We start from the raw sequence: 20,875 nt of genomic DNA, 5'->3' as shown, positions 1-20,875 counted from the left end.
ACTTACTCTCAACTGCCCCTGTTCAAATGAAAGGAGATCAGGAGGACTGCTCAGCAGCTGGGCTTCCCTTAGTCAGTGTGTGTCCCATTCCCCCTTCGGGCTTTCCTTCTTCCCAGGAGCTGTGAGGAGGGCGGTGTTCCCCTTCCGCTTCACTTCCCGCAGCAGCCATTTTAAGTTTGTCTCCACTTCCTGTGGCAGCCAATATGCAGGGCCGGCCGTGCCACTGGGCAAACTGGGCCACTGCCTAGGGCGCCGGCCTTCTGGGGTCCCCAGATTGGGTGCCGCACATGACTGTGTGATGTTATCCGTGTGGGAGGGCACCAGAAGTTGGCCTTGCCTCGGGTGCCAGGCAGCCTAGGGCCAGCCCTACCAATATAGGGGGGTGGTCGCCACCCCCTCTCAAAACCCCAAAGGTGTCCACAGGCCGGAAAAGGCTGCTATCATGTAGGGTGAGACGACAGAGTGCCCGGCTTCATTTCCTCTGCATCGAAAGAAAGGAGATAGTTGCGGAAGGAGGTCTTCCATTCTGTAGCCCAGGGCAGAATACCAGCTAGATTTGTAGTCCTCTCTGTCCTTTCACTTTCTGTCCATTTAGTTCTAGACCTGACCTAGAATCATAGGGACCTCCAGGGTCATCTAGTCCAACCCCCTGCACAATGCAGGAAACTCTCTCCTTTACTTCCTTACTGCCTGTCTCACTCCCTTACATTATTCTTTTTCTGTGCCTTCTTTTCTCCCCCCCCCTCCCCCCCACTCCTAAACACTTTACTTATTAGCCAAGCTGGGCAAACTTCTGCCTTTGGTTTCTATCAGTCAGGAAAAAAACCGTGGGACTCACATTCTAATGGTAACTGAACTGGGTAAGGAGCGCCTTTCCCCTTCACCTCAGCCACCTTTTTGTCTTCTTGTTGTTCCAACCGTGATTGGCTTTCTCTTTTATTTCTCTGGCTGTATCAGAGGGGGCAGCCCTCATAGCACCGCTTTGAATGTGTTTTTATTTCGTGATTCCAGTTGAAATCAACTGTCTTTCTCTGGCGTTTCGTAATGATTTTTTTTTTCTCCCTTTCCACATTGCGGCATCTGTAAATCTTTGATCACACTCATCTGACCTGCCGGCTGTTTCCATAGCATCTTCACACCAATTCATTTTTCTTTGGTCTAGACCATTTTTTTCGCCCCTTGGCTTTGCTTTCTTTTCTTTTCTTTCCTTTTTTTTTTCAAACTCCAGCCACCTGTCAATTTGACTGACATGTCTTAACAGCTCTTGCAGGATTGAAAGAAAAAATAAAAGCTTTTTGAGGGGAGAGAAATAAGAAAGGAATCCCAGCATCACACCTTCCCATAAGCTGTTTGTTTGTTTGTTCAGTTGAGGGGGGCCTCAGTTCCAAAACCTCTAAAACCGGCTAAGCTTCTTCTACAAAGTGAGGTTTTGATTAGCTCTTCCCTGTGAGGAGGCTTCTCACTCTGAAAGCCCCCTCGCCTCCAGCCCAGAGACCTTTCTTGCAAGTCATAGCAAGGACAGCGTGAGCCACAAAAGATGGAGCTCAGAGGCTGGGAGCTCCAGCTTCCCAAAGCTGCCTGAGATTTTGCAGTGACAAGAAAGAACGGATTGAAGAAGTGGAAAGAGTGGGCACCCTGGGCAACAATGACCATGTGATTCTGGAATTTACAGTCTTAGGGAAGGGAAAAGCTACACGTAGTCAGACTTATAGGTTGAACGTCAGAATGAGAAACTTTGATAAACTTAGAACTATGCTGGGTAAAATCCCATGGTCAGAAATACTTAGGAGGAAGGGAGTTCAGGAGGGGTGGGAGCTTCTTAAAAGCGAAATACAGAAAGTGCAATCATAGACGATTCCTATGAGAAGAAAAAATGGAAAAAGCCTAAAGAAGCTGAAGTGGCTCCATAAACAGCTCTCTAAAGACTTAATAAAAAAAGACTCCTTTAGGAATTAGGAGGGCCTTATAACCAAGGATGAATATAAACAAATCACCAGTGCTTGTAGAGAAAAAGTCAGGAAAGCTAAAGCTCAGTATGAGCTTAGGCTGGTCAAAGATGCTAAAAACAACAAAAAAAGGGTTCTTTTCTTATGTTCAGAGTAAGAAAAAGAGCAAGGATATGGTGGGCCCATTGCGAGGGCAAGAAAGTCAAATTGTAACGGGTAATGAAGAGAGGGCGGAACTGCTCAATTCCTACTTTTCCTCAGTCTTCTCTTCTGAAGGAAACGGTGCTCAACAAGGCAGAAACAGAACATATAAGGAGGGTATGAAGTTCCAACCTAGGATCAGCATAGGGGTAGTACATAAACACCTAGTTTCTTTAAATGAAACGAAGTCCTCAGGGCCAGATGAATTGCATCCAAGGGTTCTAAAAGAGCTTGCAGATGTAATTTCTGAGCCTCTGGCTATTATTTTTGAGAATTCTTGCAGAATAGGAGAGGTGCCAGAAGATTGGAGGCGGGTGAATGTTGCCCCCATCTTCAAGAAGGGAAAAAAAGACGATCAGCTTGACATCTATACCTGGAAAAGTTTTAGAACAAATCATCAAACAGTCGGTCCTGGAACATTTAGAAAGAATGGATGTGATTACTAAGAGCCAGCATGGGTTTCTCAAGAACAAGTCATGTCAGACTAACCTGATCTCTTTTTTTGAGAAAATGACTGCTTTGCTGGATCAGGGGAATGCTGTAGATATTGTTTATCTTGATTTCAGTAAGGCTTTTGATAAGATTCCACATGCTATCCTTGTTGACAAGTTGGTAAAATGTGGTTTAGATCCTGTAACTGGTTGACAGATCACACCCAAAGAGTGCTTGTGAATGATTCCTCATCCTCTTGGAGAGGAATAACAAGTGGAGTGCCTCAAGGATCTGTCCTGGGACCTGTTTTGTTCAACATCTTTATCAATGATTTGGATGAAGGAATAGAGGGAACGCTTATTAAATTTGCAGATGATACTAAATTGGGAGGGGTTGCAAACACAGAAGAAGACAGAAACAGGATACAGGATGACCTTGACAGGCTGGAAAACTGGGCTAAAATCAATAAAATGAATTTTAACAGGGATAAATGTAAAGTTCTGTATTTAGGTAGCAAAAACCCATGGGGGAGACTTGTCTTATGTGCGAAAAAGATCTAGGGGTCTTAGTGGATCATACGCTGAACATGAGTCAACAGTGTGATGCAGTGGTTAAAAAGGGAAATGCAATTTTGGGCTGTATCAACAGAAGTATAGTGATGGTCACGTGATGTGATGGTGTCGCTTTACTCTGCTCTAGTAAGACCTCACCTGGAGTATTGTGTTCGGTTTTGGGCACCACATTTTAAGAAGGATCTAGACAAGCTAGAATGAGTCCAGAGAAGGGTGACAAAGATGGTGAGGGGTCTGGAGACCAAGTTCTATGAAGAAAGGTTGAAGGAGCTGGGGACGTTTAGCCTGTTGAGGAGACGGCTGAGAGCTGATATGATCACCATCTTCAAGTACATGAAGGGCTGTCATATAGAGGATGGTGTGGAATTGTTTTCTGTGACCCCAGAAGGTAGGACCAGAACCAATGGGTTGAAATTAAATCAAAAGAGTTTCCGGCTCAACATTAGGAAGAACTCAGAGGAACAGGCTTCCTCAGGAGGTAGTGGGCTGTCCTTCCTTGGAGGTTTTTAAACAGAGGCTAGACGGCCATCTGTCAGTGATGAAGATCCTGTGAATTTAGGGGGAGGTGTCTGTGAGTTTCCTGCAATGTGCAGGGGTTTGGACTAGATGACCCTGGAGGTACCTTCCAACTCTATGATTCTGTGACTCAGAATTTGTCACCAACCTAACAGAAGAAGGGATGCTTTTGTGTCAGGTATTAGCCTTGTGTGAGATATTAGTCTTCTTCAAGTCTGTCAGTCTTGGGTAGTGACTGGTAAAACCTGAAGACGTTTGCCTCGGTTTTATTTACCATTTCCAAAAAGGCTCTGCCTTTTCCTGAGGTAAACTCGGAAGTGTGACGGTACCCTTTCAAAACTGAGGGAAGGTTCAAAAGCGGCCTGTGAAATAGCGCAAGGATCAGAGCCAGTGAAGAATAGGAGGCTGAAGTTGTCTGTTTGAGTGTCCTGGGGGCACCTTGTTTTGGAGTAGCTGGCATGAGAACCGCTCACTGGACCATGAGGCATCACATATCTTCTCGAAAGGCAGAATCCCCTGAAGAAGGGGGTGTATGATATATGGGGATCCAGACCTTATTTTGGGATTCAGAGCTTTCAAACTCTCTTGTGTTTTTGATTGAATTCACAAATAAGGACTGAATAAGGATCTGTGAATAAGGAACCAACTTCAGCCTCCTGTGAAGAATCGGTTGCTAGTTGGGAAATGGAAGGAAACATGGTATTGTTGAAAGCTGTGGTGGAACTTAACAGTTTTTCTAGTGGTGATTAGGCTCTTTGGAAATTCCCCATGGCATGATTAAGAAAAGGAAACACAGTCAAAACATTTTCAGCGTGGAACAGGTCAAACGCCTCTTTACCTAACACGGGGTGTTGAACTCATTAGTTATGTGTGCTGGATCTGACATAAATGAGACCTTGTTTGGCCTTGTCATAAAATGCAATGCCAGGTAGCAGAGATGTAAACTTTATAAAGCACACAGACAAACACAATTAAAGATTTTTTTTTAAAAAAAAAAACTTAAAATAAAACCAATTAAAATATTAGCACTCATTTGTCTTAAAGGTGATTTCTTTGTAGGGGAAGAAGGGAACTGGGCAAAGGAAGCTCTGGCTCTTTGCTTCCTTCCCCAGGGGACCAGGAGGGGGAGGAGCCTCAGCCAATTGAAGGGAGAAAGCCTTGGCTCAGTAGCTCTGCTGTGTGATTGAGAGAGCCTGGCAAAGCAAGCTATCCCTTCTGCCCTCTGCCCAAGGGAGGAGCCTGAACCAGTGGAGAAAACAGAGTCTTTGCTCTGTAGGTCCTGTGGGATTGAGCAAGCCTGGCAAATCAAGCTATGATGCAGAAGGGAGCAAGAGAGAGGGAGAAGGAAGTAGATGAAGCCAGTTGCTCAGGGGCCTGAGAGGAGCCCTCTGGGGGCCTGATTCAGCCCCCAGGCCGCATGTTTAACACCCCTGATCTAACACCACAAAAGGAAGAAGAGTTTGGAAATACCAGTTTCCTAGCCCATCCTTTCAGGTCAGATACAGGTTTTGCAAACCTGTTTTGTTTGACTTTTTCCATTGATGCAATGCGACTGATTTGGTTATTTAGACATAATACAGTTATCGTGATATAATTGCCTGTAGTATTCTATGGCCTGGCACCCACTGGCCCTTACCAAAAGCAAAACAAAAAAATCCCACTCCTCTTTTCCAAAGAAAATTAGATCTCAAGAGAAAGTTGTTCTAGCCTGGCTTTCTCCCTTGAAATGCTACTTTGTCATTATGATTTTTTTGTGTGTGTTTATGTGTGTGTAAAAGATTATTCGGTCATGTACATTCCCACCTGTAATTTAAAATTGTATGGGACAGACACAGATGTGCTATTTTAGTGAGGCCTAATTTGTGGCCAGTGCTTGCCAGAATTTGCCTGATAGAAAGAGGTACTCATAATAAGGTTAGAGCACATGTTGTGGTGTTTGTGCTGTGATATCTGGTTTTCAAGATGAAAAAAGTATTCTGCATCCTACAGAGTAAAAACCCACCGAAACTGGAATTCTCTGCTTCTTAGAGCAGAGAATAAGCCTTAGAGGGGCTAGCCAGTGAGAGCTCATGCTGTCAGGCAACTGGGATTACATCACTTCCGGGGGGGTGGGGGCATGGAAGCACTGTCAACGCATCTCTAGGAATTGCTGGAAACTCGGTGGTAAATATGCCTCCATGCCTTTAGCTCCTTGTTCCAGTCATCTTTCTTGCAAATATAGTCATTGTCTGTAGTAGAGAGCCAATTGGATGTAGTGGTTAAGTGCGTGGACTCTTATCTGAGAGAACCGGGTTTGATTCCCCACTCCTCCACCTGCAGCTGCTGGAATGGCCTTGGGTCAGCCATAGCTCTGGCAGAGGTTGTCCTTGAAAGGGCAGCTGCTGTGTGAGCTCTCTCAGCCCCACCCACCTCATAGGGTGCCTGTTGTGGGGGAAGAAGATAAAGCAGATTGTAAGCCACTCTAAGTCTGATTTAGAGAGAAGGGTGGGATATAAATCTGCAATTATTCTTCTTCAAATTCCACCAAACCCTCTCTCAGCTCAAAGGCCTGGTTTCTTTTAATTGGTGTAGTAGTATGTTTAAGGTATGTGTTGTGCTGGAAACTGCTGTGATGTGTTGTTGGAAACACACAACGCAGGGAACACAATGCAACAGGTAGGGGAATTTTGAAAACATCTCTCCCACATGCAGATCAAGCTGACCTTCTGTTTAGGTATCTAGATCAGGCTGGTGGCTATTTAATCCGTATGGAAGTCATTTTAGTGTGAGGTAAGGACAAGTGGGCCAGATGTGCATGTGTGATCATGCCTATTTAATTGGGGGGGGGGGTTGCTATGGCGGGCCAAACTGCTCATCTGATCACACCCATGCCTATGTTTCTACTCACCCAACCATTTTTTCCTTCATGTGTAGTATGTAAAGCTCATCTGCTGGTACTTGGAAACATCATTCTCTATGTATTAATGGGTATATATATTTCATCATTGCCTTTTTAGTGAATGATTCAAATGTTCAGTTTTTGGACCAAGATGACGATGACGACCCTGACACCGAACTGTACCTCACACAGCCCTTTGCGTGTGGAACTGCATTTGCCGTCAGCGTACTGGACTCTCTCATGAGCGCAGTAAGGCCCTTTTCCCTGTGTTCTCTGCTTCTTTGTAAGACACCCCCCCGCCGCCAGTTGCCATTACAGCTCCACATTCCTCCTGTGGTCAAGCTGGGCGAAAGTATTCCTCGTATCCTACTTTTGTGCTCTGCATGTCTGCCTGAATAGCCAGCTTTTCCTTGAGTGGTGGAGGAAATCATAGGCTCTGCTTAGGGAACTTTCATCTGGGAGAGAGACCCTCCCCAAATGCCCCTTTGCCCTACGTCAGGAGTCCCCAACCCCCGGGCCGGGGACCAGTACCAGTCCATTTCATTATATATTACAATTTAATAATAAGAAGACATTGGATTTATATTTTGCCCTCCATTCCAAATTTCAGAGGCTCAGAGTGGCTCACAATCTCCTTTACCTTCCTCCCCCACAACAGACACCCTGTGAGGTGAGTGGGGCTGAGAGAGCTTTTACAGCAACTGCCCTTTCAAGGACAACTCTGTGAGAGCTATGGCTGACCCAAGGCCATTCCAGTAGCTGCAAGTGGAGGAGTGGGGAACCAAACCCGGTTCTCTCAGATAGGAGTCCACAACTACCACACCAAACTAATAGGAATAAGGTGCACAATTGTATCATCCTGAAACCATCACACACACCCAAGTGCATGGAAAAATTGTCTTCCATTCATTCAGACCTTTATTGGCCACAAAACCAGTCCCTGGTGCCAAAAAGGTTGGGAACCACTGCCCCAGGTGATAGAATGGGAATAAACAAGTAAGTAGGAATGTTGACTCTGCACTTGTTGATGTTTAACTGAGCTTCTCTGCACAACTGCATGAATACAAAGACCTTAGCACTGTCTGCTCTGTCCTGGTGTTCAGTAGGGTTGCCAAACTCCTGGCAGGAATTCCCTCTATCTGGGTCCCAATGCCCATAACTGCTGCAAGGGGCAGTGGGAGAAAAATTCAGAAGAGATCTCTTTTACTTAAAAGAAGTTCTTACCATAGAGTTTCTGGCGATGCTTAGAGCTACACGTTGTCACTTCCTGGTAGCTCTAGGAGTCACCAGTAACTCTGTGGTAAGAACTTCCAGTAAGTAGATGAGGGTTTATTTTTCTGTCAGATTTTCCGAGGATGCTGCCCTCCTCCATAACCCTCCCGCTGGTTACTAACCCTACTGCTTAGCAACCCATAGGCCCCCTCTGTTCCTGTGTGCTGTGGCCCATGCAAGGAGAAAAGATTGTCCCCATACCTGGGCGGCTGCGCTGGTCTTTGGGAAGCAGGGACACATATTGTATATAAAGTAAGGAATGAGCATTTTCCTTGGGGTCTCCTTCCCCCACTTAGAGAATCCTGATCAATACACAAGGGCTCCCCTTCCCCTGCACTGCAGTCCCAAACACATTCCTTGGGGTTATAACTGAGGTGGGCTAAAGCAGAGGGGAAAGGCCAGGGCCTGAGGTAGGGCCCAGGGAACATAAGAACATAAGAGCAGCCATGTTAGATCAGGCCAATGGCCCATCCAGTCTAGGGTTGCCAAGTCCAATTCAAGAAATATCTGGGGACTTTGGGGGTGGAGCCAGGAGACTTTGGGGGTGGAGCCAGGAGACACTGGGGGCGGAGCCAGGAGCAAGGGTGTGACAAGCATAATTGAACTCTAAGGGAGTTCTGTCCATCACATTGAAAGGGACAGCACACCTTTTAGAATGCCTTCCTTCCATAGAAAATAATGAAGGATAGGGGCACCTTCTTTTGGGGCTCATAGAATTGGACCCCCTGGTCCAATCTTTTTGAAACTTGGGAGGTATTTTGGGGAGAGGCACTAGATGCTATACTGAAAATTTGGCGCCTCTACCTCAAACAACAGCCCCCCCAGAGCCCCTGACATCCATGGATCAATTCCCCATCATTCCCTATGGGAATCGTTCCTGGAGGTGCATAATGGCTATGGGGGTGGAGCTTCCTCCGCCGGCCAGCTGGCTGGGGGAGGGGGGAAGCCTGTAAAACCAGGGGATCCCCTGCTGGGACCTGGGATTGGGAAGGCTAATCCAGTCCAATATTCTGTGTCACACAGTGGCCAAATATATATACACACACACACACACACACACACACTGTGGCTAATAGCCACTGATGGACCTCTGCTCCATATTTTTATCTAACCCCCTCTTGAAGGTGGCCATGCTTGTGGCCGCCACCACCTCCTGTGGCAGTGAATTCCGCATGTTAATCACCCTCTGGGTGAAGAAGGACTTCCGTTTATCCATTTTAACCTGTCTGCTCAGCAATGTCATCGAATGCCCACGAGTTCTTGTATTGCGAGAATAGTTGGGAATATAGGGAATAGTTGTTTGGGAAGAAAGAAATGGATGGTAGAGCAAATGAGGTATGGAGGGGAAACAGCCAAGGAGAACCACTGCAGAGGAAGCGACCAGCCCTCTAAAGAGGTAAATTCTCACATGTAAGAGAAATCCAGGTGGGCAGCCGTGTTGGTCTGAAGCAGCAGAACAAAGTAGGAGTCCAGTAGCACCTTTAAAACCAACAAAGTTTTATTCAGATTGTCAGCTTTTGTATGCATGCATAATTCTTCAGACAAGGGGATGGGGTACAGTAAGCTGAACTACATATAGCCGGTGGGTTAAGAGTGTGACCCTATCCTTCAAAGTCCTAAACAAAAACAAGATATTGCAACATGTAAATTTATTTAAACTAGTCAATCAGTCGAAAGCAAGGGTACCTATTCAAAGCCTTTTTTGTTATCTGTTCATTGACAGCTGAAATGAAAACACAAATCTTAAAACAGTTTGCTTCCTGTTCAGAAGGATTAAAGTAAAAAGGTCAAGGTAGTCCCCTGTGCAAGCACCAGTCGTTTCCGACTCTGGGATGACGTTGCTTTCACGTTTTCACGGCAGACTTCTTACAGGTGGTTTGCCATTGCCTTCCCCAGTCATCTACACTTTTCCCCCAGCAAGCTGGGGACTCATTTTACCGACCTCGGAAGGATGGAAAGCTGAGTCAACCTGGAGCCGGCTACCTGAACCCAGCTTCTGCTGGGATTGAACTCAGGTCATGAGAAGGCAGCTCAGACTGCAGTACTGCAGCTTTACCACTCTGCGCCACGGGGATCTTAGTAGGCAATTAAAGCCACTCTTATGAAAGGCTCACAGAAAACCTGAGGACCCTGTCTTGTGAATTTGCAATATAAGAAGTTAATGAATGTTTGCTTCTTCTTTTGCCTTGTTCAGCCTCTGTGATGTCACCAGCCTTCAGGCAGCGATTTCAGCTCAGGGTTGTCTGCATTTGGCGGTTTAGGCTTTTAAATTAAATGCCAGGCATGGGGGAAAGTGTATTTAGACATCACGGTTGCCTTGAAATACATATTTTAAAAATGTCCTGCCATTGAAAAAAGCCCTGGAGTTTTCACTTTATAACTTGTGCAAATCAGCAAATATTTCAAAACAGAAGCTGTGACAGGAAACTGTACTTCTTGGAGGAATTATAAATGAAAGGCAAAATGCCATTAGGAGGTATTTAAAAGCTCTGTTAATTTTCAGTTGAATTTTTTTGTAAAAGACCAATTCGTTTAAGAAGCATGACAGCATTAATAATGGACAGTAAAGGTAGTCCCCTGTGCAAGCACCAAATTGTTACCAACCTATGGGGTGATGTCACAGCATGACGTTTTCTTGGCAGACTTCTTCACCCAAAGGGTGATTACCACATGGAATTCACTGCCACAGGAGGTGGTGGCGGCTACAAGAGGGGATTGGTTAAGCTTATGGAGCAGAGGTCCATCAGGGGTCATTAGCCACAGCATATTGATGGAACTCTCTGTCTAGGGCAGTGATGCTCTGTATTCTTGATTCTTGGGGGAGGGGGGGGCAACAGTGGGAGGACTTCTAGTGTCCTGACCCCACTGATGGACCTCCTGATGGCACCTGGTTTTTTGGCCACTGTGTGACACAGAGTGTTGGACTGGATGGGTCATTGGCCTGATCCAACAGGGCTTCTCTTACATTCTTTTGTTCTTATGACTTTTTTATGTGGTGGTTTGCCATTGCCTTCCCCAGCCATCTTCCCTTTACCCCCAGCAAGCTGGGTACGCATTTTACCGACCTTGGAAGGATAGAAGGCTGAGTCAACCTTGAGCCAGCTACCTGAACCCGGCTTCCATTGGAATTGAACTCAGGTTGTGAGCAGAGCTTGGACTGCAGTACTGCAGCTTTACCACTCTGCACCATGAGGCTCCTTAACAATAGTGGACCATAAGATCATGTCATTTTTTTTTGAAGACCAACGTTTTTATTGAATATAAAACAGGATACAAATTAGAACCCTAAGTAGAACAGCTTAATCATGCAATTATTTTACACACACCCACCAGCAGTGGAGGCAGGGACCTGGAAAGCAGTCCTCCAATAACTGCCCTCCAGAAGCGTTGTGGTTGTAGCCATGACCAGTGGTCCATTTGTGTCATCCCTTCTGCTGTGTGCATTTCCATACTGGAATGCTGGAGATGGCATCCAGTTAGCTACTGCAAATTAAAGAGTTGTGCATCAGTGACTACAACACACTCAAAAACAGGAATTTTGTACTTTCGAATGGGATTGTGTTAAACCACAACTGTAAAAACATCTGGGTGGGTTTCTTATACTGGACAGCCGATTCAGGCCATGGTGCCTTCTCTCACGAAACAAATGGAACATAGCTTTGAATTCCTTTAGCTTTAGTGTACTGCCAGGGCTTCTTTTTTTAGCAGGAACTCCTTTCAATATCTACTTGTCTTAGCAGTAGTATGTGCAAAAAGATCTAGGGGTCTTAGTGGATCATACGCTGAACATAAGTCAACAGTGTGATGCGGTGGCTAAAAAGGGAAATGCAATTTTGGGCTGTATCAACAGATGTATAGTGTCCAGATCATGTGATAAGAACATAAGAGAAGCCATGTTGGATCAGGCCAATGGCCCATCCAGTCCAACACTCTGTGTCACACAGTGGCCAATATGTGTGTGTGTGTGTGTGTGTGTGTATACACACACACACACACACACACACATATATATATATACATAAATATACCGTGGCTAATAGCCACTGATGGACTTCTGCTCCATGACCGTTTTCGTACACAGCTTACCTCACAGTCACAATCCTGTTCCCTCCGCAGCGTCTGGTCGGATTTCCCACCATCTGCACCAAAGTTAGAGGAAGTGCTGCAGCTTTTGCATAGCAAACGTAAACCGCTAAAACCCAGTTTACGTTTGCTACGCAAAAGCCTTGGCACTTCTTGTAACTCCAGAGCAGATGGTGGGAAATCCGACAGACGCCGCGGAGGGAACAGGATTGTGACTGCAAGGTAAGCTGTGTATGAAAACGGTTCATATTTTTATCCAATCCCCTCTTGAAGCTGGCTATGCTTGAAGCCTCCACCACCTCCTGCAGCAGTGAATTCCACATGTTAATCACCCTTTGGGTGAGGAAGTACTTCCTTTTATCCATTTTAACCTGACTGCTCAGCAATTTCATTGAATGTCCACGAGATCTTGTATTGTGAGAAAGGGAGAAAGTACTTCTTTCTCTACTTTCTCCATCCCATGCATAATCTTGTAAACCTCTTTAATGTCACCCTGCAGTCAACGTTTCTCCAAGCTAAAGAGCCCCAAGCGTTTTAAGCTTTCTTCATAGGGAAAGTCTTCCAAACCTTTAATCATTCTAGTTGCCCTTTTCTGCACTTTTTCCAATGCTATAATATCCTTTTTGAGGTGCGGTGACCAGAATTGTGATGTGATGGTATCGCTTTACTCTGCTCTGGTAAGACCTCATGTGGAGTATTGTGTTCAGTTCTGGGCACCACATTATAAGAAGGATATAGACAAGCTGGAACGGGTCCAGAGGAGGGTGACGAAGATGGGGAGGGGTCTGGAGACCAAGTCCTATGAGAAAAGGTTGAAGGAGCTGGGGATGTTTAGCCTGGAGAGGAGATGGCTGAGAGGTGATATGATCACTATCTTCAAGTACTTGAAGGCTGTCATCTAGAGGATGGTGTGGAATTGTTTTCTGTGGCCCCAGAAGGTTGGACCAGAACCAGTGGGTTGAAATTAAATCAAAAAAGAGTTTCCAGCTCAACATTAAGAAGAACTTCCTGACCGTTAGAGCGATTTCTCAGCAGAACAGTCTTCCTCTGGAGGTGGTGGGCTCTCCTTCCTTGGAGGTTTTTAAACAGAGGCTAGATGGCCATCTGACAGCAATGAAGATGGCCATCTACTTCTTCACCCAAAGGGTGATTAACATGTGGAATTCACTGCCACAGGAGGTGGTGGCGGCCACAAGTATAGCCACCTTCAAGAAGGGTTTAGATAAAAATATGGAGCACAGGTCCATCAGTGGCTATTAGCCACAGTGTATGTGTGTATATAAAATTTTTTGCCACTGTGTGACACAGAGTGTTGGACTTGATGGGCCGTTGGCCTGATCCAACATGGCTTCTCTTATGTTCTCTTATGTTCTTAAGATCCTGTGAATTTAGGGGTGCCCTTGGAAGTATTTCCAGCAAGGGTGCCCCTGCTTCGCCCGCAAGGTTACTCCAAAGACAGTGGGCTGGAGCTCCCATCAAAATATCATCATCAGAAGAAATTTTGTTCTCTTAGTCAATTCTGGATTTTGTCCCAGGCAAATCCTCAGAAGAATTTTGTGGGCACATATAAAATAGTGGTGCTGGAGAAGAATCTTGAGCGTTCCTTGGCCTACAAGAAGATCAAATCAGTCAGTATTAAGGGCAATCAACCCTGTTCCCTGGAAGGTCAGATGCTGAAGCTGAAGCTCAGATACTTTGGCCACCAAATGAGAAGGGACTGCTCCCTGGAGAAGACCCTGATGCTGGGAAAGACAGAAGGCAAAAGAAGAAGGGGACGGCAAAAGATGCGATGGCTGGATAGCATTAGTGACAGGGGTGGAATTCTAGCAGGAACTCCTTTGCACATTAGGCCACACACCCCTGTTGTAGCCAATCCTCCAAGAGCTTACGAAAAAGAGCCTTGTAAGCTCTTGGAGGACTGACTACATCAGAGGTGTGTGGCCTAATATGCAAAGAAACTCTTATGTGACTCAGAGTGTTGGACTGGAGGGGCCATTGGCCTGATCCAACATGGCTTCTCTTATGTTCTTATGTGACACAGAGTGTTGGAATGGATGGGCCATTGGCCTGATCCAACATGGCTTCTCTTATGTTCTTATGGACACAGAGTGTTGGAATGGATGGGCCATTGGCCTGATCCAACAGGGCTTCTCTTATGTTCTTATGTGACACAGAGTGTTGGACTGGATGGGCCATTGGCCTGATCCAACAGAGCTTCTCTTATGTTCTTATGTGACTCAGAGTGTTGGACTGGAGGGGCCATTGGCCTGATCCAACATGGCTTCTCTTATGTTCTTATATGACACAGAGTGTTGGAATGGATGGGCCATTGGCCTGATCCAACAGGGCTTCTCTTATGTTCTTATGTGACACAGAGTGTTGGACTGGAGGGGCCATTGACCCGATCCAACAAGGCTTCTCTTATGTTCTTATGTGACACAGAGTGTTGGAATGGATGGACCTTTGGCCTGATCCAACATGGCTTCTCTTATGTCTTATGTGACACAGAGTGTTGGACTGGAGGGGCCATTGGCCTGATCCAATATGGCTTCTCTTATGTTCTTATGTGACTCAGAGTGTTGGACTGGATGGGCCACTGGCCTGATCCACATGGCTTCTCTTATGTTCTTATGTGACACAGAGTGTTGGACTGGATGGACCATTGGCCTGATCCAACAGGGCTTCTCTTATGTTCTTATATGACACAGAGTGTTGGACTGGATGGACCTTTGGCCTGATCCAACAGGGCTTCTCTTATGTTCTTTTGGACTTCTTGGCAGTCTCCCATCCAAGTACCAACCAGGGTCAACTCTGCTTGGCTCCCAAGATCTAATGAGACTAGGCTAGCCTGGGCCTTCTAGTTCAGAGTAAGAGATGTTCAGAGGTGGTTTCTGCTAGCAACCCTGGACTTCCTTGGCGGTCTCCCCTCCAAATGCTAACCAGAACTGACCAAGACTTGATGAGATCGGGCTAGCCTGGGCCATCCCGGTCAGGGCTAGAGTTTAATGCCACTCTTTTTGTTATCACTGGGGAACTCAGCCTGTCATGGATAGTAACTATTTAATGGAGCATCTTTGAACCAGTCCACTGTACTTTTAAATGAACTCCCTTCTGTTGGCATTAAATTAATATTTTAAAATGCCCATTGTTTGCTTGACAGGCCAGTGCGGCTTGCGGCACTGGCAAAATGTCACTGCAGAGGAAATCTCGCCTAATAAACTACACTTACCCTATACCCTAGAGTTTTTAAAAAGGAAGTGGCAGGATACTAAACTCATCATACATTTATCTGGAACGAACTCAAAATGTTTAATTGATACCTGCTTGTGTCTGAACACTGTCAAGCCTCATAATAAGCTGTTTAGGACAATGCGCGGGAAGAAGGCGAGGGCCCCGGCTGCCGTAATAAGTAATGACATCTGAAGCACAGAGGCGGCTCCCCAGCGGATTGGTGACAAGTCTAAAAAGGCAATCTAGCCCCTGTAAGCTTTAAATGTGGTCTGGATTTTACAATTACCCGTCCTAAAAGCTGTTATTAGACATGAAGGCAATGAGAGGAAGGCAGTCATGCCTTCGCCAATAACACCAATTATAGGAAACATAAATGATTCACATTTTTTTTTGTTCTTTAATAAAAATCAGCCCCGAATCGGTGTGATTTTTTTTCTTCTTTAGGGGGGCCGGGCGGGCAGAGGATCGAGTGCAGGAGCCTAATGGGACAGAAGAAAATAGAGTAATTGGGGGATGCTGTCTTTTCACTTCCGATGGGAAATTATTTGAAGAGACAGCCAAGAACTTTAAACAGCAGAAAGCTCGAAAAGTTGTAATTTGGATGTCTTCAGTTGTGACTTTAATGGTGTTTGCTTAAAGAGCTCTCTTCTATCTTTGCAGACATACTTCAACGACAATATCCTCACGCTGATACGTACGTTGGTAACGGGAGGAGCCACGCCGGAGCTGGAAGCGCTGATCGCTGAGGAGAACGCACTGAGGGGGGGCTACAGCACGCCCCAGACCCTCGCCAACAGGGACCGGTGTCGGGTGGCTCAGCTGGCGTTGCTAGACGGGCCGTTTGCGGACCTTGGAGTAAGGCTGAGACGGGAAAAGGAAATGGAGGGGAACCATTTTAGGACTCCTGTTGTCTCTTCCTGGATTATAGATATGAATGATAACCCTGAAGGCAGCATGTATCCTGCTTCTGCAGTTGGCCCAAGACCATACATTTAAAATAGCCTAGGGGTCCCCCGCCCTTTTGAACCTGTGGGCACGTTGGTGGATTCAGACACAAAGCACTAGGTGCAACTACAAACATGGCTGCCATGGGGCATGAAGCCATCCACAAAGTGGCCCCCATGAGAGAATAATAGAATAATAGAGTTGGAAGGGAGCTCCAGGGTCATCTAGTCCAACCCCCTGCACAATGCAGGAAACTCACAAACACCTCCCCCTAAATTCACAGGATCTGCATTGCTGTCAGATGGCCATCTAGCCTCTGTTTAAAAAACCCCAAGGAAGTAGAGCCCACCACATTCCACTGAGGAAGAAGGAGGAAGAAGGAAGATATGGGATTTATACCCTGCCCTATACTCTGAATCTCAGAGCGGTCACAATCTCCTTTACCTTCCCCCCCACACACACACACACAACAGACACCCTGTGAGGTAAGTGGGGCTAAGGGAGCTCTTACAGCAGCTGCCCTTTCAAGGACAACTCCTACGAAAGCTATGACTGACCCAAGGCCATTCCAGCAGGTGCAAGTGGAGGAGTGGGGAATCAAACTTGGTTCTCCCAGATAAGAGCCTGTGCACTTAACCAAACCACTGTAACTGTCAGGAAGTTCTTCCTAATGTTGAGCCAGAAACCCTTTTGATTTAATTTCAACCCCTTGGTTCTGGGGCCACAGAAAACAATTCCACACCATCCTCAGTATGAGAGCCCTTCAAGTATTTGAAGATGGCAAAGCTACACACAAAGGAAGGTCAAGGGAAGGAGACAAGAGGAGGAAAAGCAGTGAGAAAGAGAAAAGCAACATTGTAGTGGTAGCAGCCACCAAAACAACATTATTTTGATGTCCAGAGCCAATCAGATTTCCAGCAGCCAGACCTACTGGAGAGGAGCCCCACTTGAAGAGTGCCAGGAAAGAGAGACGCCTGGGTCACTGGGACCCCCTGATGTAGCCTTTTCCAGCTGATTCAGTCAGACAATAGGCTACATGCAATAACCTATGGATGGGCAACCACTGGTGGAATAATACAAGCCCTACTGGAATAATGCAAGCCCCACCCCACTCTCAAAAAGCCTTCCAGCTGCCACCAGCATAATCTTCGATCTCCAGGATCATGGCTAATCTGAAACACATGTGAAGGACTCTTCAGCACCACCGCCTCTCACAAAGAACAAGAAAAGCATGGGCAAAGATATTCACAAATCTGTTTGGTATAGTGGTTAAATACGCAGACTTTTATGTGGGAGAATCGGGTTTGAGTCCCCACTCCTCCACCTGCACCTGCTGGAGTGACCTTGGGTCAGTCATAACTGTCAGAGGTTGTTTTGGAAAGAGCAGCTTCTGTCAGAGCTCTCAGCCCCACCTCCCTCACAGGGTTTCTGTTGTGGGGAGGGGAAGGGAAAAGGAGATTGTAAGACAGTCTGAGACTCCTTTGGGTAGTGGTGGGCAGGGTATAAATCCAATCACTTCCTCCTCCTCCTTCCACAATTAACTCTCAAACACAAGACCAGCTACAGGGAACGGGAACTGGCATAGAATGGAATCAGTTGGATCCATCCTTCCTCATGCCCACGTTTACACCTCACCATGTGAGTCCTCAGTCCCCTTTAATAGCGGAAAAGTTCACATACATGTATCGAGTCCTGCATTGCGTGTTGCATCTTGTACGTTGTGGGAGGCTCAAAGGCTGCCTTGATGTCCCTTCCCGCCAGGGGCTCCAGTCCTAACCTTTCTGCGCTTGCAGGCAGATCTGCAATCCTGCCCACAGCATGGCGGCTGCAGCAACAAAATGGCTACCACAGCTTCACTTCAGTCACACACAGAGATGTCACATTTCCAAAAATGTTGAAGTTCAGGAAAAAAAAAAACTTTTTCTTTTCTGGTTTTTTTTCAGGGGAAAACAGAAATTTTCGGAAAAATTGAAAAAAAATGCCACATTGGCCCTTCTTTTTTCTTTTCCAGATTGAAAGTCATTCTGTTACTTTAGGAATATAAAATATGACCATGGACAATTTTACTTGGCATGAAATTATCACAACTAGCATATTAAAAATACAGTGTATCCAAACAATTACTACAAACAGAATTTACTTTTAAATAACATTTATTTGTAATTGTAACAAATGGAGCAACAGTCTCCCGAACTGTTTACTAGTTTATGTGGAACAGACAAAAAAACCTCCACAAAACTATTTTTAAAAATCCAGAAGTAACAATCATTCATATTTCCTTTCCATAGTATTAAGTAAAAATAAAATAAACTCATTCTCATAAAAATAATCGAAGAGGGGGGAAGTGTATAGAAGGGAGTGGAGGACTAAGTTCAATGAATAGGCCTGACCTAGGACTTGTTTGTCCTCAGTGCACAGAAGTTAGAATAATCTGATACCATACATATTTTTTAGAAATGATTTGGAAAATATTTGAACACCTTGTCTTAAAATCTATTCATCATGCTAAAATAAAAAGTTCCATAATCAATTTTTTTTCTTTTCTTTTCTTTCAATTTTTCCAATTTTTTTGGGAAAAAAAACAAAAAAGGCTTCAGGAAAAAAAACGGGTTTTTTTTTTTTTTAATTTTTCTGGGTTTTCCCCGGGCTTTTCCATCTCTAGTCACACAGCGCACATCCTTGCTTTTTTTTTAAGCAACGTTAAAAAAAAATCTGCACAGCCAATCAAATCTTCAGTGGCCAATCAGAAGCCCTACTTTGCCCTGCCGACTTCCTAAAAACACTTGGCTGGCACCAGAAAAGGTGTCATCAGGCGCCATGTTTGGAACCCCTTCTTTATGCATAAAGGATTCCAGACTGGTTAATGATGAGAACTGACTGTTAGTCCCTTCCACACATGAATCTGCTTCCACCCATCCCCTCAGGAGAGCCAGTTTGGTGTAGTGGTTAAGTGCGTGGACTCTTATATGGGAGAATCAGGTTCGATTCCCTGCTCCTCCACTTGCAGCTGCTGGGATGGCCTTGGGTCAGCCATAGCTCTCGCAGAGTTGTCCTTGAATGGGCAGCTTCCGTCAGAGCTCTCTCAGCCCCACCTACCTCACAGGGTGTCTGTTGTGGGGCAAGAAGATAAAGGAGATTGTGACCACTCTGAGATTCAAAGTATAGGGCAGGATATAAATCCAATATTTTCTTCTTTTTCTTCATGGAGAATGAAAGAGAAGCTGGGCAAGCGTTAAGTCTGCTTTCGCCTATACAAATGATGCTGGTAAAGCTGTTAGTTGGCAGCCTTGTGCATAAGAACTAGTCCCTGCTGCTGCCATCCTGAATGCCAATTGAGTCCCGCAATCAAAGCAAAATGCTTGGCATGGGGACCGGAGACAATCTTGATGGGTGGCGGCATTTCTTAGAGACAAACATGTGTTTTCTTCCTCCTCTTTATTCCCCCCAAGACTAAAAATGTATGTGTGGCGGCAGCAAGGGGAAACTTACCTACCAAGTGCCAGGGCGTTCTTCTCCCTTGAGGAATCCAAACCATCTCGGTGAAAATTGACAGCCCAGTTCAGGAAACGGAGACACAATAATTTCCAAGACTAGAGGAAGGAAGGAAGGAAAAGTCACACCTCCTTAATCATCTGCTTGTTGAAGACGACATGGCTCTTAATTTGTGGAATAAGCCGCTTGCTGGTCCCCAAAGCATGCAGGCCCAATTAAAATAAAAGTCCGTCACTTTTTGGAGGGCAGAGGGGGGTGTAATGTAGTCACTGGGAGATAACATTCCCATGCACACATTTATTAGCTCGTTTCAAGATTCAAGCATTTAAATTGGACAGCTTCCTGACTAATTGTTTCTCACTTGCGACAAGTAAACAACAGATTGCCTAACACCTTGTCCCCTTGGCATAGAACTAGTGGCTTAAAATCTTCCCATTCTTTGTCATTGTCGGAATTTGTGGTGGGGGGAGATTTTTTTTTTAAACTCTCTTTTTTTCTGTTTTGTCTCGTAGGATGGTGGTTGTTACGGAGATCTGTTTTGTAAAGCTCTGAAAACCTACAATATGCTTTGCTTTGGAATATACCGATTGAGAGATTTCCATCAAAATAGTCCTAGCCAATGCACCAAGCGGTATGTGTCACCCTTAGTGGTCTCAACCAATCCTTGGGTGACTGCTTCCTAGCATCTTGGAACAAAGCCTCTTGTTTGGAGCAATTCGATCTCCTGAGATGCAGTTAATCAGAGACTGCTATGCAGCAAGCGTATGCTGTGCAAAGACGGTACCAGAATTTTAGAGGAACCAGCGGAGGTTTCTTGGGAGTGAAACTGGAATGTCTCCTCTTAACTGCACATCGTTTATTTAAAAAACCCCGCCAGTTTGCACAGTTCAGCTTCATCATTAAAATGCAGTTTTGGTAGAACTTTAAGACCAGAAACAGGCATGTAAACATTGCTGCATCCAGGTGGGTCACTGTGTTGATCTACAGAAACAGAACAAAGTTCAAGTCCAGTGGCACCATGCAGGGCTGCCGCTAAGGAAACCCGCCCCCTGCACCCCTCCTCCATGGCAGTGTCCCATGCCCACACCCTTCCACCACCCTGGGGGCCTCGCAGCAAAGTGGGGTGGGGAGGGCACCTGGGCAGCTGGCTTTGTGTCGGCCAGCTGGCTTCCTTCACCTCTCTTCCAATTCTGGAAGGGAGGTGGAGCAAAGCAAGCAGTTGTGCCCCAGCTGGCTTCACTCACCTCAGAGGAAAGCCAGCTGGGGTGCAACGACTGGGTAGCTTCGCTTCATCTCTCTTCTGGAAT

The 20,875-nt window shown here is 45.7% G+C and overlaps 1 protein-coding gene across 8 annotated transcripts in view; it reads left to right on the top strand.

Moving 5' to 3' along the window:
* The window catches only part of KCNMA1 (potassium calcium-activated channel subfamily M alpha 1), an 866,219-nt gene that overhangs the window by 826,309 nt on the left and 19,035 nt on the right, over window positions 1-20,875 (top strand). For 5 of the 8 annotated variants that reach the window (XM_060236723.1, XM_060236715.1, XM_060236721.1 and 2 more), the window contains 3 exons: window positions 6,664-6,794; window positions 15,792-15,986; window positions 20,081-20,199. In XM_060236723.1, the coding sequence (XP_060092706.1) occupies window positions 6,664-6,794; window positions 15,792-15,986; window positions 20,081-20,199 (445 nt within the window). Of the gene's footprint in view, window positions 1-776; window positions 861-6,663; window positions 6,795-15,791; window positions 15,987-20,080; window positions 20,200-20,875 lie in introns of all 8 variants that reach the window. The other 3 variants (XM_060236714.1, XM_060236716.1, XM_060236717.1) reach the window with 1 other exon arrangement.

Source organism: Heteronotia binoei, chromosome 4, assembly GCF_032191835.1.
Source record: "Heteronotia binoei isolate CCM8104 ecotype False Entrance Well chromosome 4, APGP_CSIRO_Hbin_v1, whole genome shotgun sequence".
NCBI lineage: Eukaryota > Metazoa > Chordata > Lepidosauria > Squamata > Gekkonidae > Heteronotia > Heteronotia binoei.
This window is presented reverse-complemented; position numbering and strand designations above follow the sequence as displayed.